The 18,281-nt window shown below is 48.2% G+C and overlaps 1 protein-coding gene across 4 annotated transcripts in view; it reads right to left on the bottom strand.

The window, feature by feature from the left end:
• P2rx7 (purinergic receptor P2X 7) overlaps positions 1–18,281 on the bottom strand; it is a 39,502-nt gene that overhangs the window by 19,325 nt on the left and 1,896 nt on the right. The window contains exons 1-5 of one of the 4 annotated variants that reach the window (XM_060382412.1): positions 12,444–12,584; positions 9,711–9,879; positions 8,369–8,437; positions 5,450–5,522; positions 4,187–4,283 (exon numbers count right to left, since the gene is read on the bottom strand). In XM_060382412.1, coding sequence (XP_060238395.1) covers positions 4,187–4,283; positions 5,450–5,522; positions 8,369–8,437; positions 9,711–9,879; positions 12,444–12,559 — 524 coding nt within the window. In that variant the 5' untranslated portion in view covers positions 12,560–12,584. Of the gene's footprint in view, positions 1–4,186; positions 4,284–5,449; positions 5,523–8,368; positions 8,441–9,710; positions 9,880–12,443; positions 12,585–18,281 lie in introns of those variants that run through there. The other 3 variants (XM_060382411.1, XM_060382410.1, XM_021631391.2) reach the window with 3 other exon arrangements.

The following is an 18,281-nucleotide window of genomic DNA, read 5'->3' on the forward strand; positions in this document are numbered from 1 at the left end:
GGTAAACCTAAAACTGGCTTTGAGCCAGTGCTGCTCAGCTCTTGAGCGGCCATGTTTGTAGCTTCCTGAATAGACTTGTAGCCACCACAAGGCTGAATAATCATATTCAGCCTTTACCACAGGACCACACATAGAGTTGTCTGTGTCATTCATTCATTCAATTCATTCGTTCATTCATTCATTCATCCATCAGAGGCTCCAGATAGCATTTAGTTCTCCCCTGAGTTAGAGGAATCAAAGTTCCAGACCACAGGAAGGCCATCCAGCCACCAGCCAGCCAGCCTTCCATTAGCAAATAATTATGGTACTGGACACAGAATAAGGGAACTAGGACATCACAATGAACAAGACTGCCAGCAGCTGACAGTCTATAAAAGATGGAGGAAACTGGCTGAAGGTTAAAAAACAGAAACAAATGCTGGGCGCTGGCGGTACACACCTTTAACCTAGCACTTGGGAGGAAGAGGCAGGTGAATCCCCTAATTGGAGGCCAGTCTGGTCTACACAGCTAGATGCAGGACAGCCAGGGCTACACAGAGGAACCGTGACATGAAAAAACAAAATAAAACAAAACAAAACCCAAACCCAAAAGAACAAAGCCAACCCTCTGGTACTCAGCAGCGACAGGCAAGGGTGGAGGGGCCACCGGGAACCATCTCACTTTCATTCCAGCGCTTCTGGAATGTTAGTCTTGGCTCTCGTGGGACATGGCCATGGGAATGCTGTCATTCTTGCCCTTTCAGCACCCACGGCCCCTTGGGCACACAGTCTCAATCTCCCCTCCTTGGGCTCGCTAGAGGGCTGGGTAGGGACGGCTCTACTTCCTGTTCCTCCCTTCCGTCCCACGTGGACCCTGGACCTAAGGCCACATAGTGCCCACAGTCGGCTCTCAGAGGTCATTAGACATAGTCATGGCGATGAGAACATTTCAGAGCTTTAGAGGGAACAAAAGGCTAAAGAATTTCTGAACTCTGTGAACTACAATGTGAGGAAAGTCAAAAAGAAGAGAAATAACTAGGAGAAGGGTTCGAAGGGGGAAGATGAAACCTTACACCTCCAAGGCCTGGAACCATGGACTCTGAATGTCTCATTCAGTAGAGTAAAAATTTAAAATAAATAAATAAATAAATAAATAAATAAAACAAAAAATGATATCTCACTCTCTCTCTTTTTTTTTTTCTTCTGTTTAATAAAGTTGAGTTCAAGGTACCTGCATGAAAGTCTTATTTATTTACAACACATTCCTGCCTTGTTCTGGACTGTGCCCTTACAACTTTTATTTTAAACTTCATGCTTTAGGTAGACAAACTGCTTCCATTAGAAGATATGGATTATTGAAGGAACATTTCAGTGCCATGTGTGGGTTACTTTCCTATGTGAAACCACTGGGGAGCAGCAGGGGTCCTCAAAAGAAGCTGTCGCCATTGTTCTTGGTGGTCACCATCAGTACTTGATCAGACCATATTACTGGGGCTGGAGAGATGGCTCAGAGGTGAAGAGCTGCTCTTCCAGAGGTCCTGAGTTCAGTTCCCAGCAACCACATGGTGGCTCACAACCATCTATAATGAGATCTAGTGCCCTCTTCTGGCATCCAGGTATACATGCAGGCAGAACCTTGTATTCATAACAAATAAATCTTAAAAGACCATTTTTGGACCTGGAGGAATCAAGCTGGAACTGACCTGAAGATTTCCTCCTTGCCTGCTAGTGCCAGAAAGGCTGTGCAGGCCACTGAAGGAGAAAAGTCACCAATGGTGTTACCCAGCAGTGAACTCTGCATGTTACAATACCAACCTGCCAGGCAAGATCTGCTTATATAGTGGCACGAAGGTGATGTGGTAACCAGGTGCTTTCTCATTGGATTTGAGGGGCGCTGCACAGGAGGGACTTCTTGTCTGGTAGGGCAAACCTGGTCAAAAGTTCGTGGCTTAGGTCATAGGCCCTAGGTAAACCTACTTCTGTTTTTCTAAATGAACATGTTGTCAGACTGCCTTCTCTGTATTTGTTTATCTCCTGTGAGTGCTCCTTTCAGCCTTGGTCAGAGAAGCTCCTCTTTGCAGTGGACAGTGGTGAAGGCAGAGACTCATAACTGGTCAAAGTGCTAAGGAAAAAAATGACTGATGAGCAATGGGACATTTATATCAACACCCACTGAAGGTTCAGGGGCCATTGAGGAAGAGAGGATGATGAGAATACTAAGCAGAGGATGGGGAGGAGAGCTGTCTTCTGGACATGACATGACTGTTGCATTCATGAACTCATAGCAACTATAGTCACCTACATACGACCTACAAAAGATCAGGTAGTGAGTTTTCCAGCACAGATGGGAGATGGGATCATGAGGCTCCACCCACAGCTGAGGAGCCATTGGCAAACCATGGCTGCCGGAAGGTCTCCTTTCTCTATGTTGCCATCAGAGGTGAATTGGCCCAGACCTACATTCATGCAGACAGAGCTAACTGGACTCAGTGAATTATTTTTAAAGGGGGGGGGGGAGCAGGCATGAAGGTGGAAGAAGAAAGCATTTGGGGAGGGGACTCGGAGAGTGGGAGTGGAAATTTGGGTTAGATATGATCAAAATACATGATATATATAATATATATTGTGTGTATGCACATTTTATATGCCACATATATTATGTATGAAATTATCAGAATAAGGTCTAAAAATATATGTGCACATATAAGGAACAAGTAAAACTGGCTCAGGACTCAAGACTGCAGGCTCCTCTCACGTGACATTTATAGTTTTTCAGTTTGAATTACATCTTCTCTGCATGTCTCATCTCTATTACAGAGCGAGATCCCGAGACCCACTCCCTGCCCGTTTTTCTTAGATTTTTGTTCTGTGTGAAACAACACACAAGGGAAGTGACCAATGAATGGAACGCCAACTCCTCGGTCTCTGTCTTAAATGAGCGGAGGGTTAAGGGAACTATCTGGTTCATATCTCACGTGAGGAGACTTCATGCCCTAGGTCATGTCAAAGTACAAGCTAGGAAGCTGGTTTAGTAGTTTATGGCTCTAATCCCAGAACCCAGGGGTCTGAGGTGTGTAGGCTGGTACCCCACCCACAGCACAGTACCTTCCGTATCAAGAAACTTCCCTGGCTTACAAGTGAAACGGGGGTGACAGTCGAAGGCCAGGAAGGACAGCACTGTCTACAGCCTGCACCCTGACATTGGACGGTGGGTGGACCTTGGCCTGAGCCACCTCTGTATCTCTTTGTCCCACATATGAGTGACCCTGAGTCCAGACTGGTTTGGAAAGTCTTAAAGAATCAATGGCTGTGAGATTAAAATTAGGGCCAGTGAGATAGCTCAGTGGGTAAAGGTGCTTGCCGCTGAGCCTGACAGCCCGGGTTCACTCCCTGGGACCCACGTGGTGGAAAGGAAGAATCGGCTTCTGGAAGTTGTCCAGAGGCACAGCATGGCACATAAGCACCACATATACAATCAGACAAGCAAACAAATGTAAAAAAGTATAATGTGAAAATTAAAAATTAAATGCGTTTTCAATTAAAATTCCATTCCTTATTTCATGTGTCCAGTCACCACAGGTTGCAGGCGGCTACCATATTGGACACCCTGGGTACCAAACATTCCCATCACTTTCGTACAGAGCTGTCTAGAACCACTATTCTTCCAGGAGCAGAATGCCCCCGAGTGGAGGCCAGAGGTCTTCCTCAGTGAGTCTACATTTTATTTTTTGAGGCAGCGTCTCTCACTGAACCTAGGGCTCACCAATCTGGCTCAACTAGCTGGCCAGCAGCCCAGGGATGCTCCTCACAGCCTCCTCAGCTGGGACTACAACCGTCTGCTGCTACCCCTGGCTGTTTATGCCTGGTGCTTGGGATCCAAACTCCGGTCATCAGGCTTGTTGGTCAGACACTACTCACTGAGCCTCCTCCCCAGCTCTGCCTCTTCATATTCTTTGTCATTTAATATAAGCACTGGCAGACCAGAGCAAACCCTGCTGTGCTCTTGGGGAGGGTTCCAGAGCAGCCATGAAGGGCAAGGGTTACTACTATAACATGTTAAGAGCCGGCATAGCCTTCCCAGAGATGGCAGAGAGGTCTCCAAGCCAGGACTTCACAGCCAGGGTTATGCCAATCAAAGACTCCCAGGAGCCCTAGAGAGGCTGGCACTGCCAAGACCACTGTTGGTGCCCCCAACCATGCAACTCACCGCGGGGCGTCTTTCCCCTCCTCGGCAGGACACCAGGCAGAGATTTCACAGGTCTTCCTTCTCTCGTCGTATGGTATACACCTGCCAGTCTGGATTCCTACAAATTCCAAAGGGTTGAAGAAGCAGAGAGGTGAATGTACCAGGCGAGGGATATTTCTAGGGACACCATGCACTCAGCGTGCAGAGGCCCAAGCAGCTCCCTCTTCCGTGAACCCCATCCTCATCACATACGCACCCTCAGCCAAACAGAGAGAGATCCCTAAGAGGAGAGTTCTGTATTCAAAGTCCACTCTACATGGACTAAAATGTGGCTTCTCACGTGGCGTCTGAGCACCTGCAGGGTATACAGCTTGTCTGGGATGTGTAAAATCCCATGATGAATTTGGGAGCATCCTTCTGAAGCATCAGGAAGAGAGAGAACCAATACAGGGCAAACCACAGTACGATAATCTCCGTGGCAACGCACACACATTATGGAATGGAACTCAACACTCAGGTGCCTTTCTGTGAGTGTGAGTGTGTACATTGATGGTGGCTCTTACTTCCTTGTTTTGAGACAGGTTCTCTCTATTTAAGCTCTGGATGGTCTGGAAGGCTGGCCTCAAACTCACAGAGATCTGTCTACTGCTGCCTCTGTCTCAGGAGTGCTGGGATTAAAGACCTGCACCACCACTGCCCAGTGTCTTATGTGTTTTTGTTTTGGTTTGTTTTTTTGTTTTGTTTTTGTTTTTGTTTTTCAGGACAGGCTTGGCTGTCCTGGAGTCCCTCTGTAGACCAGGCTGGTCTCGAACTGACAGAGATCTGCCTTTCTGGGTGCTGGGATTACAGTCGTATGCCACCACACCCGGCTATCTTTTTAAATTAAAACATGAGGCAATGTTTTTTGCAAGGCTGGGGCTGTAGCTCAGTGGTAGAATGCTTACCCAGCCTGCATGAGGCCCTGGATTCAATCTCTAGAATGGAGAAAGAAAAGAAAGAGTGGGAGGGAGAAAGGGATGGAAGGAGGGAGGAAGGAAGGAAAAGGAAAAAGTTAAGCCCCCAGGTCTTTGGAGGTTCGAGTTCCTGTTTCTCTACCTTTGGGGAAGTGTTCCAAGAATTAGACCCTGAACAAATCAGGGGACAGACACAGCCTTACCTGAGATTCGGTGGCACAAAGGGCAGCTAAAAGCCAGAGACTAAGGACCCCAAACTGGACATCATGAAGGTGACAAAGATGCCAGACCATCCCCACTTAGTAGCTCAGGGAAAGACAAAGAAAGGTACCTTTGCTTTGTGGATCCATCCATCCCTTCTTGCAACCCTGGTCAGAATGACAGTATGCACTGCGGGTGGGAAACTTCAGGAAGAAGGGCAGGAGAACAGAGTGAACATTGCATCATGAGCCACCAAGAAACCACAAACCCCTGCTCACCACTGCTCATTGCAACATCATTCGTGATGCCCGAAATGAAAATAGACCAAATCCATCAGTGTGAGAGGAAACAAATAAAAGGTGGTATATTCATATGATGTGTGTGTGTGTGTGTAGGCCAGAGGTCAATGTCAGGTGTCTTTTTCTGTCACTCTTCCCCATATTTTTTGAGACAGGGTCTCCAGCTAAGACTGTAGCTCACCCACTGGCTGGGCTGGCTGGTCATCAAGGCCCAGGGATTTACCCACACAGTTCCCCAACACTAAGATTACAAGTGTGGCCAGCTCTACCCTGCTTCTTATGTGGATGTGGGGGATCGAACTCAGATCCTCATGCTTGATGGCAAGCACTTTAAGGACTGATCCATCCTCCCAGCCCCCGTATGTGGAGTCTTGTTCTGCCAGGTCCTGACACATGCTACGTCATGGGCCATCCTCAAAGCGCGATGGGTGTGAAAGGAGCCAGACCCAGAGGCCACGTCCCGTCTGGTTCTATAGGTAGGACATGTCCTGGATATGCAAATCCACAGAGACAGAGCACAGACTGGTGGCTGTCAATGGCTATGGGGAGACTGGAGAAGACTGATTGATAATGGGGACAGTTTGTTTTGGGAGTCAGGGTTTCTTGGGTGGGGAGTATGATAGTAATTTTCTAGAATTAGGTAATGGTGGTTTGCAAAAAAAAAAAATCACTGAATTGTATACTTGGAAGTCAAAAGTTTTTAGAGTACATAAATTCTATCTTAATTAAAAACAAGAGTAGGGGCTGGAGAGGTGGCTCAGAGATTAAGAGCACTGGCTACTCTTCCAGAGGTCCTGAGTTCAATTCCCGGCAACCACATGGTGGATCACAACCAAACAATGCATAATAAATAAATCTTTTTAAAAGAAAAACAAGAGCAAATAAAAAATGCAAACTGCAGGTGTCAAGGCAGCCAGGAGGTACTTTCAGAGATGGTCTTTGGGGTAGAGAGCAGGTGGCAAGGTTACGGGTACGGGGCCCCTGCCACCACAGAGCCGAGCGAGCAGGCAGCAGGCGGCGTCGGGAGAAAGGGGGCCACCAACACGATCCTGCCTGGAGAGCATGGGTCGGCTGTGTCTGGGGGTGAAGGGCAGGGTAAGGGAAGAGGAAAGAGAGGGCCTCGTTTCTGCATGTTTCACTTCACGCAGCCAGCGTCAGGAAAGACGGAACAAACACACGTGCACGCGGGAAGAAAGCCACTGCTTTCGTCGTCTGCCTGTCTGCCCCTAAGACTGGGGCAAGGATCTAGGTCTTGAGTCCAGGTACCCTGGGGCTCTGGGAGAGCAGCTCTCTCTAGGGGTGGTGTTTCCGTGGCCGAGTCATTCATTTCACTGCCCCTAGCTTTGACTCACCTGTGAAAGGAGGGTAACTTGCTTTGTCTCGTATGGGCGCTGTGAAGGTGGGATGAGTTTTGGAAAGAGGGCGTAGTGTAGTCCTTGCTCGGCGAAGAGCTCGCACACTTTTCACACTCGTTTGCCCTTTACTGCTTGGAATGCTTTCTTTCTGTGACCAGCCAGGCTCTGGGTTCTCCTCTTGGTATCCCCTAAATTCAACTATGAATCTTTTGCCTGCAAAGCCCAAGTCACATCTTTGGAGCCTAACTGCCTGCTGGACTCACTATAGGCCTTGATAATTGTAGTATGAATGAATGAGTGAGTGAGTGAATGAGTAAGTGAGTGAATGATTATGTACTATGGCTCGTGAGCAGTCGTGATCTTCATTATCTAGAAGGAACTCCCAGGAAAGAAGATAAACCGATTCTGTTTTTTATATCTCTAAGAGAAACTCTAACACCGTTAGTTTCCTGATTGCCACAGGGGCTGGAGAGCTTCTCAAGCATTCTCCCGGCCGACAGACGAGCTCTTCCCCTCCCTTTGGAGGTGGGCCTCTGTGTGGTGGTAGGAGGCGGCAGAAATAGCACCATGCCAGCCCCAGGCTTCAGCTTTCTTCCTTCTGGACTCTGGGGTTCCTGAGCTGCAGTATGCTAATCTGGCTGCTCTTCTGGGGGAAAGCATGCGGAAAGACCCTAAGAAGAGAAAAACCCTTGAAGGCTCCTGGGAGGGGAGAGACGTCCAGCACTTTGAGCCTCCAAATGATGCTAATGGCAGCTGTGTGAGAAATGAGTCGGTTCAGCTGAATTCAGTCCACCGTGGAACGGTGAGAAGAGGCCGGGTGAGGCCCTTCAGGTGCCTGGGAGTTTGAACTGCTAGAACGAGCAGTTTATATTCACGTGTACTTTAGGGCTTAGCCACGTTTCCTGAGATGACCAGGGACAGTGTGAGCAGTGACATGCCAAGAGAGGAGGCAGGTGTCCACGTGGAATGACCCAGGCCAGACTGCAGTGTAGCTAAACTGTCCTCCCCAGAGTCATGTGGCAGCCTCCAGGCTGGTGGTACCCCATGGAGGCCTTGGGTTTCTTCTGCTCTGGGTGACCATTTTGGTTCTCCAAACAGCACATTTTCTTAGGGCTTGCAGCATATCAGAACATGTCTAAGTGTTCTCTTGTGTGGAATAGGGCCTAGGAGTTATCCTCCTGAATTTGTGAGGCTCCAGTGAAATGTGAAATAACACACACACATGCCAGGAATCATATTGTTGTGAGCTGCACAGATCGCTTGTGAAGAAAAGAGCTGGAGTTCGCCCAGGCCCCTAGTGCTGCAGCCGGAGCCTGAGGCAGGCTGACAAAAGATCTCTTGGTTCCCAGAATGCATCTCAGCCCTGTGACCTCTCTGAGCGGGTCCCCTGCTTACCTCAGGACATAGCTTCTGCTCTTGACCTTCTGACTTGAGAAAATTCGTCATTACAAAGAACGAGTTCCCCTGCTGAGAAAAGTGGCAGAGCAAGGATGAAGACTTGGGGAACAGAACTCCTTAAGCGGCATAATATGTTTTGCTAAGTGCCAGGGGCGAGCCTTTGTCCTCTTGGAAGCCTCTAGAAAGAGGCCGTGGGCAGCATGGACTTTGCCGAGGGCTTAATATCAGAGCTGCAGGAGCTGTCCCGCAGGGCCAGGGGGAGCGGAGCTCTCAAGTATAGGGAACAGTCATTTTCCAAGCCAGCCTCAAAAGCAGCTGTGTCATTTTTCTGACACAGTAAAATCCCATTAAATGGAGACTCTGGAGAGCTGGGGAAGTGGAGGTGGGGTGTGGGCTGCATCCTGGGCAGGCTGTTCAGATTTCTCAGGGCTTAATGGAAGGCCATGGGGCTTCCCACTACCTGGGCAATCAGTGGCTTTTATGGTCTGTAGCTAGAGACAAATACCAGCTTGGGCCTGCTGGCTTTGCCAAGTGCTCTGGCTCCCTGGGGTTGCAATGGGCTCTTTTGTTCCTCCCACACCCCCATCTGTTCCTAACTCCTCGGCCCCTCTTTTACTTCTCCTTTTTTGGTAACTGTTTCATTTTTCCTGCTTCGCAGACTCAGCTAGTCACACTCTTCGCTGTGACCTACACCTTCTCTGTCTTTGTCACCACATCCTTTGTTTAGAAAGACCCAAGAACCATCTCCTGACGACTTTTTCAACGATAACGGGCCACACAGGACATGCAGAAGCAGACGAGCTCCCTGTCGTCCTGAATGCAGGCCGAATGCGCCACGAGGTGGCCCTGATCCCAAAGCCGTGTGCGCCTCAGTGTGAGCAAATCAGATCTCATTTGGAATTCTCCAGGATGCGCTGCTATTTTGAGCAGCCGGGTAGGATAAAGCAAAGACCATCTTCTTTGAGCTGCTGGATGTGACCCAGTTTTGCAATTTTTAGGTTTTTCTCAGTTGGGATTTTCACAGGTTTTAAATAGGACCAACGCTTTTCTTTTGAGACAAGGTCTTACGTATTCCGGGTTGGCCTCAAACTCACTATGCAGCTGAGAGTGACCTTGAACTCCTGATTCTCCAGCCCTGACCTCTTGGGGCTCCAGGGTTTTCATGCATGTTAGCCAAGCATCGTACCAGTTGAGCTATATATCCTCAGTCACAGCTAACTTTTTTTCTTGTCTTTTCCTTTTGAACTGAGGCTCTTACTCTAAGGATGGGGACAGGGAAGTGGCTGTCCCCATCCTTAGGGAAGAGGATGAGTCCTGGCGTCAGCTGCCTAGTACTTACCTGCATAGGGAAGGTGTAGTCCGCAGTGTCAAAGATTCTTTGTACCGGCCTCGTCACCCCGCCCTCTGTGACATTTTCTGTCACCTCTGCAATCCCTTTGACCTTGGTGTGCACCGAGCTGATAACGGGCTCTTTCCGCTGATAAAGCTTGTCACTCACCAAAGCAAAGCTGAGGACAGATGAAAAAAGCATCAGTGGTTTTCTCACAGGCCAGGGCAGTGGTTTGGGCTGCAGACTCTGAGGAGGGGAGCTGCTTCTGCCCACAGCTGGCTTCCCTGTGACTCCCCCTTCTGCAAACTGGGACCAGCAGTTAGACCTGCCCTCTTTATTAATTACCCAGTATGGACGGACCTCAATTCATAGTCCCACTCTTGGCAGGTTGAATGGCTCTGTCCCAGGGCTCCAGAACACATCAGCTGGGCTTGCTCCTGTTTCAGGTCATTAGATTTTTGTTTTGTTTTGTTTTGGTTTTGAGACAGGGTCTCTCTGTGCAGTCCTGGTTGTGTCTGACATAGACCAGGAGATCCTCCTGCCTCTGCCTCTCAAATGCTGGGATTAAAGTTATATGCCATTATACCTATCAGGCCATCTCATTTATAAGAAATTCACAAAATAGATAAATCTATAGAGACAGAAATGGATAATTGCCAGAAAAGGAGAAATAGTGAGTGACAGCTAATAAGCAAATTACTTCCTTTTAAGGTAAAATACGTTGGTAGATGAAGGTATTATTATCTAATGTTGTGCACTGTTAAATGCCCCTGGTGGGGGCTGGAGAGATGGCTCAGCAGTTAAGGGCACTGTCTGTTCTTCCAGAGGACCCAGGTTCAAATCCCAGCACCCACATGGCAGATAAAAACTGTCTATAACTCCAAGATCTGACACCCTCACATATACACACGTGCAGGCAAAACACCAGTGCACATACAAAAAATGTAAAGATAAATAAATAAATTTTAAAAATTAATTTAAAATGCCACTGTTGTGTTTGCCTTAAAATAGTCCTTTATTCCTCCCCCTTTTAATGGTCAGTTTTATGTTATATGAAGTTCACCTCAGTTGGTAAGATTAACCCATTCTTATAGACATTTGCCCATAGAAATATCAAAACAAAGTAACAAACATCAAATTCAGGATGATGTTTACAAGGGGAAAAAAAGAGAACGGGATGAAGGATGAGTTTACAGGGAGCAAAGCTGGATTGATATGCTTTTGTTTTGTTTTGTTTTGTTTTGTTTTTCAAGACAGGGTTTCTCTGTGTAGCCTTGGCTGTCCTAGACCCACTTTGCAGACCAGGCTGGTCTTGAACTCACAGAAAGCTGCCTGCCTCTGCCTCCCAAGTGCTGGGACTAAAGGCGTGCACCACCATGCCCAGCTCCTTTGTTTCTTAAGTTGCACAGAGGCACATGGATATTATCTTATTCATAGTACATTTTAGTGTTTATCGAACAGCAATTAAAGAAGAACCTGGTCTATTGAGACAGTTCAGTGAGTAAAGGCTCTTGCCAACAAGACTGATGACCTGGGTTCGATTCTCCAGAACCCACACGATGGTGGAAGGACAGAACTGAGTTCTAAAAGTTGTCCCCTGACCTCCACATGCGCACCATGGCACATGTGCATGCACGTAAAACGTACACAGTTTTTGAGATGCTGGAGCTAGAAATCCGGATTTGGAACCCACTCTGCGTGTATGGTACAGAGCTTAACAGAACACGTGTGGACACACACATTTATGAATGTTCAGCTGCACCTCCACCTCAAAACACAATCAAAATACTGGCAATGTTCTTTCAAGTTATCCATTGCAGCATCCTCCCAGAACAGCATGTGCTCTGCCATTTGGGAAGCTCGGTCTGAAGCTTCATATCCATTCTAGAATAAGCATCCCATGATTGTCTTTAACAGAATCCAGCCCTGCCAAACGACTGAAGGCTTTGCAAACACAGTGGACCTTTGTACCATAATGAACATGAAAATTCTACTCACACATCCCAGAGATGCAGCAAAAGAGAAAGGAAGCAAAGAGTTTGTAGCACCTCGAAATAGTCTAGCCCAGTGCGGTGGCACACGCCTTTGATGCCAGCACTCAGGAGGCAGAGCCAGGAGGATCTCTGTGAGTGCGAGGCCAGCCTTATTTACAAAGCAAGTCCAGGACAGCCAGGGCTTGGTATACAGAGAAACCCTGTCTCGAAAAACCAAAGAGAGAGAGAGAGAGAGAGGGAGGGAGGGAAAGGGAGAGAGAGAGAGAGAGAGGTAGGGAGAGGGAGAGAGAGAGAGAGAGAGGATAGTCTAATAATCAATTCACCCACCAACTCTTGACTTTGTGGGATGACTCAAGAGAAACAAGACCTCTTCTCTGGGCCATGAGTTCAGTCCTTGAATGAGGTTATAATTTCCTACTCTCTAATCTCGGGGACCATTATCTTTAAGAAACTGATGTTCAATGCATTCAGTGGCATGCAAAGCCACCAGCTTGGAGCAAGCACAGTATTAAGGAGCCAGGGAATTTAGCTGATCCTGGCAGAATAAGTATGATTGAAAAGTGAGGGGAGAGAGACTGGAGAACCAGGCAGGCAGAAGAGACCTGACAAAGGAGAAGCTAGGCTCACCCAGAGACCCTTGCAGACCAGTCTGGCCAGAGAGGGGGTAGAATGGAAGTTCAGGGATCTAGTGGAGATGGAGAAAGAGGTTGTGTCATGGAGCCCTGGGACTGTCTCTGGCTTGACTCACCAGATGTAGAAACAGAAGGCCACTAGGAAGAAGTTCTTCAGAGCCCCGAGCCATGTGCTATGGATTTGAAGGACTCTCACAGATTGATGGCTGCATAAATGCCCCATGGGCAGCATGTTGAGAAGGTTCTCAGAGAGCCCCAGGAAGGAAGTGCCTCTCAGCAAAGTCTGCCTTCCTCTGACAAGGACTGACAGCAGTTCTGAGCAAAGGTAACTCTAAAGTGAAAGCTCTGAGCGAGGCCTGCCTTCACATCTGTTTAACCCATAGCGAGCTGGGGCCTAGCTCCAGGCTCTGCTGCCTGTACACCCTCACTCATGTTGCTGGGAGCATTTGTCAGAGCATCTTCTTCACCAGGTCAAACGGCATGCACATGGATGGCTCAGTTCCTTGTGTCAAACTACAGAAGGCCACACTGTTTCATGCAGTGAAGCAAAAGTGTGCACTCCGCCTTTCACAAAGGATCTTGACAGACAAAGGCATGGTCACGTGAGCATGGCTGAGGTGATGAAGGGTCTAGGCAGCACCGTGGGTATCTTTACAGAGATAAGGGCAGATGCGGCAGTTGTAAAGAGCCCTCTGAAGAAGGGCACAGGTTGGAACTGTAACCAGTGATGACCGAAAGAAGGGGTCCAGGCAAACTTTCCCTGTGGTTGCTGACTGGTGCCAGTGAAGACGACAGTGACAGTGGTGACGGCAGTGACTTTTTATTTATGCCGTCAGTCTCCCTCTTTTCCCCACCTCTTTTCCATCTGCATTTAAGTATAATTTCTCATCTTAAAAATAAACCCTCCCTCCACCCCACATTCTCCTGCCACCATGCAGGGCCTGGCTCCTCCTGCGGAGCCCAGTCTTTTGAAGGAGTGAGTCATCGCCTCCCTTTCGACATCTCCATTCACTCCTCCACCCACTCCAGTCTGGGTCCCACCCCCACCACTTCTCCAATGCCGCCCTTGCCAACTCACTCTCCTCCAAATCTAGCAGGCATGCCCCAGGCACCATGATGGACTCTGGTGACCACGGACAGCTTCTTTCTTCTTTTTCTCGCAGCCCGAGGAGCCTACATTCTCCTGAGTGCCTTGGATCTCTCTGGCACCTCTGTCCCAGAATCCTTTGGAAACTTCTACATCCTCGCCATCCCTTAAATACTAGCACCACGCAGGGATCCCTGTTCCAAGCTTCTTTCTTTCATCTACCTCTCTTGCTGGTCAGTTGAAGATGTCCATGGCTTCAATTACCATCTACAGGCTGGGTAACAGATAATCTATATTAAAGTCCTGAAAGCAAATACCTACACAATCAATATGCACAGCTATGGGCCTCATATACCCTTCTAACTCAAAGCTTTAAGCTCTGAACTCAGCCTTTAACCCCAATTACATTTTCTCCTGAACTTACTAACCCCAGGAAGGAATTCAACCAACGTCTGATTAGCTGCCCAAATCAAGAATGTGGCACATCCTTGACCCTTTCTCTCCTTTCCTTCACCCCCCTAACCCATCCATTCTCCTAGAAGTCCTTGTTTGAGCTGGGCAAGGTGGCACATGCCAATAATCCTTCCACTTGGGTGGTTGAGGCAGGGGGTCAGCTGTTTAAGGCCAGGTGCACCTACATGTGGAGTTACTCGAAACCCTGTCTGAGAAAGCCAAAATCTAAGAAATTCCGCTGTTGTATCTTCCTAATATGACTCAGCTCCACCTGGCCTCCGCCACTGTCACCTTCTCAGTCCCGCTCGCCATCAGTTCACAGGAGGATAAAGCAGCACTGTTTAGTCTCCCTCCAGGCCTGGTCCTGTGCCCTCCACGCTTCAGTCTGAGCATGTACTCTGGATAAGACATTCAAGTCCAACCTTGGCTCAGCCTCTGACTGGCTAGGTGACTTTGGTACGTAAAGGTACCAAAGATACGTAACAGATATGTGGGGGTTGTTAGACAATTCACATGATCTGTCACACGGCCAAAGACCTGGTTCACTTGGACACTACACAGCAGGAGGCAGACTGCTCTGGGAAGAAGGTCTCTGCGGGCCATTGCCCAGTGTGAACTCACAAACCAACAATCTTTCTCAGTAGTGGGAGAACCAGGCACCAGGACCTCAGCTGCAGCTGCCCCCCCCCAAATGTGCTGTGCTGGGTCCTACCAGTCACCCATCCTTGTAGCATGATCCCAAGGACTGCAGATCCTGCTCTCTGGGAGCTGGCAGTGGTACCTTATCAGGGAGAAGAGTGTGGACGCAAGGCTGAGGACTTTGAGTTGTAAGATTATCTTGAGTAACCTGGGTGAGTTCCAGAGGCCCACACGTCCCTGTAAAAGAGGCAGAGGGCACCCTGACACTCGCAGAAAAAGAAGCACTGTGGAAACACAGTGGATAGAGGACTGAAGAGGCTGCCTTCCCCCCGATGTTTTCCAGCACCCTCATGATAAAGCTCAGTTCTGCTCACAGTCTGGGTCCTGCTGGTTTCCAAAGTCCCCTGGGCCTCCCCTCTGAGACACTAACACCAGCCCTAGGCTGTACTCCTTGGGCCAGTGCTGTGTTGACAGCCAGGAAGGCTGGGCTGGAGTAGGCTCCAGAAGCCCGTAGGTATACAGCAGTCTACACAGAAGCCTCTGCTACGGCACAGTGGAGCAGAGGAGCTGGCTGCCCAGGCAGCTTTCATAAAGCCAAAGAGAAAGGGATTGTGCTCACTTTTTTAAGATCCTGTGTTTAAGATTTTTTTTTTTTTAACATTTTGGAGCTAGACATGAGTAAGAAGATAATGCAGACTGTAGTAATAAAAACATTTTAAGCTTGGCAGTGGTGGGTGAATGCTTTTAATCCCAGCACCACGGAGGCAGAGGCAGGCTGATCTCGGTGAGTTCGAGGAAGCTGGTCTACAGCGTGATTTCCAGAACAGCCAGGGCTACACAGAGAAACCCTGCCTCAAAACAAAATGAAAAAGCAAAAGACAAAACCAACCAAACAAAACAAAATACAACAACAACAAAAAAACATTTTAGCTGTTGGTTCAGCATCCCTACCAGTACCGAACACGCTTGCCTCTCTTTGATCTTGCATGGAAAAGACAAAGACAACCTCATCCACAGCACCTCTGAGCCATCTCTCCCCATAGCAGGTCCATCTCAAGCTGGTCCGCGTCTCTCCAACTCCACCACTCCATTCTAGCCCAAGTTGCTGTCTTCTGTCACCTGGGTGGCTGCAGCAGTCTCTCAGTGGCTCCTATAGCCATTCTTGTTCTACTTCACACCCCATTTCCTCTTCCCAGTAGCCACTGGAGCCTTTACACACACCAATCAGATGGTTCCGCTCCCCAGAGATAGACAGGCTCCTCAGAGAATCCCATACCAGCTCTTATCTGCCCTGCTCCTGCTCTTCCCTCCTCTCTCATGAGCTTCTGGAACATTGGTGTCCTTACTGTTCCTGCTTGCTTCCTCAGCCTTTGCGGTTACTATTCTTTAGGCCCTATGTGTCATGTGGCTGGATTCTTCTCCTGTAAGGGTCTCCTCCTAACTGGGCCTTTCCTAATCCCCCAGCTGCCCAAACTCTATCATATCATTCAGGGTCAAGGTGGTGAACTGCATATTTCATTTCCCCCAAGGCCACAGAGACTGTGCCCAGGTTGGGTTTGGTGTCTGGTCTCTTCTCCACCTACATGGTGGCTGGACAGAAGAGGCCCAGCCTTACAGGTGTCACCCTTTGGGGAGTGGCCGGCCAATCTGGGACTGCATTTTAAAAACCACGAATAAGTACAGGCACACCCCTTCCCCCCCCTCCACCTCACACCCGGCAAAAGACAGCCTGAGGCTTCAAAGGACAACACCATGCCTGCCGTTGGCTGGGTCAGGGGAGGCTATTGTGAATGAGATCAACCTTCTCTAATCTTCTTTGGCCACTGAAATATTTCTGAGCTCAGTCTCCAGGGAAGAGGAAGCCATCTTCTCAACAGAAAGCAAATATCTTTTTCCATTGTGCATCAAAGTGCCATGTGGCCTCTCAGCTACTTGGAATGAAATTCAAGATGGCGACATTGCAGGCAGCTTGGTTCAGACAAGTTGGTGTTGGTGGAGCCAGTTTTTCTCCAGTTGTCTGAATAAATGGCTTGATTCCTGGTCACAGCAAGCCAAATAGGAGTGTAGTGCCAGGGGGAGGTATCAGTTGCTGTGGGCTCCTGCTGTGACTAAGAAAGGAACAAGCCTTGGCAACAGCCAGAAACAGTCTCCACAGCTGGCTCAGGGCTGAGACTATACAGACAGGCCTCAGGCTCTGCTGAGATCCCTTATTTATTTATTTTACAACTTCATTTATTTTATGTATATGAATACTCTATTCGGATGTACACCTGCATGCCAAAAGAGGGCAGTAGAGGGTATAGATGGTTGTAAGCCACCATGTGGTTGCTGGGAATTGAACTCAGGACCTCTGGAAGAGCAGCCAGTGCTCTTACCTACTGAGTCATCGCTCCATTTTTAAACTCTATTTTATTGGGGGTTTCTTAAAGCTCTGGTTGTCCTGGACTCACCCTGTAGACCAGGCTGGCCTCAAACTCAGAGATCTGCCTGCTTCTGTAGCAAGGAAAAAATGAGGGCTGACAGCGGGATCTCTAGACCAGGACACCCCCTTGCGCTTATGTCAGGCCCCTAACTGCAGACTTATTACACTGTTGAGATTGCTCTATCCTGCAGAATCCACAAGGGAAGGTATACATAAGACTTGGTTCCACCACACGAAGGAAACTAGTTATTATTTTTAAAGATTTATTTGTTTAACACCCCTAATAATGATAACTAAAGCCAAATGAGGGCTTGCCGAGTGCCGTATGGCTCTCTAATAGCTCGTGGTTCGTTATTAGTTCATTTAATAGACCCAATAAAGATTGTATCCATTTTATAGATAAGAAAACTAAGACCCAGAGAGGTGAAGGAGGTTAGGGAAATGCCTTAGTTGATAAAATGCTGTGACAGGAGCATGAAGACCTTAGTTCTCACATGAAGGCCAGGCTTGGTGGCATGTGCCCATAATCACAATGCTGACAAGTCAGAGAGAAGGGAATCTCTGGAGCTCATCGGCTCTCAGCCTAGCCAAACGCTGATCCTCGGGTTCAGGGAGAGGCCCTGTCTCAAAAACAATGAGACGGAGAGCAATCAAAGAACACATCTAAACACCAACCTGTGATATCCACACACATATGTGTGTGAGTGCACACGCACAGCTTCAAAAATGCTCACACACACACACACACACAGAGGAAAGGTTGTTTGTTTGTTTGTTTTGTCTTTTTGTTTTTGTTGTTGTTGTTTTTGGAGACAGGCTTTGTTTGTGTAGCCTTAGCTAACCTGGACTCGCTTTGTAGACCAGGCTGACCTCGAACTCACAGAGATCTGCCTGCCTCTGCCTCCCAAGCAGAGAGCATGACCGCTAGGATTACAGGTGTGCGCCACCATGCCTGGCTGAGGTAAAAGTTTTGAAGCCACATTTCCATATCTCAAAGCTAAGCATGGTTGTGGTTACTGTGAGACTCAAAATAGAGGATGAATATAAAAATTCCCACTCTCTTCACAAACACAGTTTTTAGAAATAGCTGCCAGTTATGGATCACTCACATCAGCATTGTGATAGGGAGGTACTTTTTCTTCCATAGTTGTCCAGAGGTTGTACGAACAGACACAGAAATGGAGGCTGAGGCAGGTTAAGTGACTTGGCCAAGAAGATGTATCCAGATTATAAAACAGGCCACCTCTGAGCTTGACAAATGGTCTGTGGTCAAGTATTTCCTGTGCAAGTGGGAAGAGCCAACTCCAATCTCCACATAAAAGCTGAGCACAGCAGCAGCTGTCTGTAACCCCA

This window comes from Meriones unguiculatus, chromosome 4, assembly GCF_030254825.1.
Source record: "Meriones unguiculatus strain TT.TT164.6M chromosome 4, Bangor_MerUng_6.1, whole genome shotgun sequence".
Classification (NCBI taxonomy): domain Eukaryota; kingdom Metazoa; phylum Chordata; class Mammalia; order Rodentia; family Muridae; genus Meriones; species Meriones unguiculatus.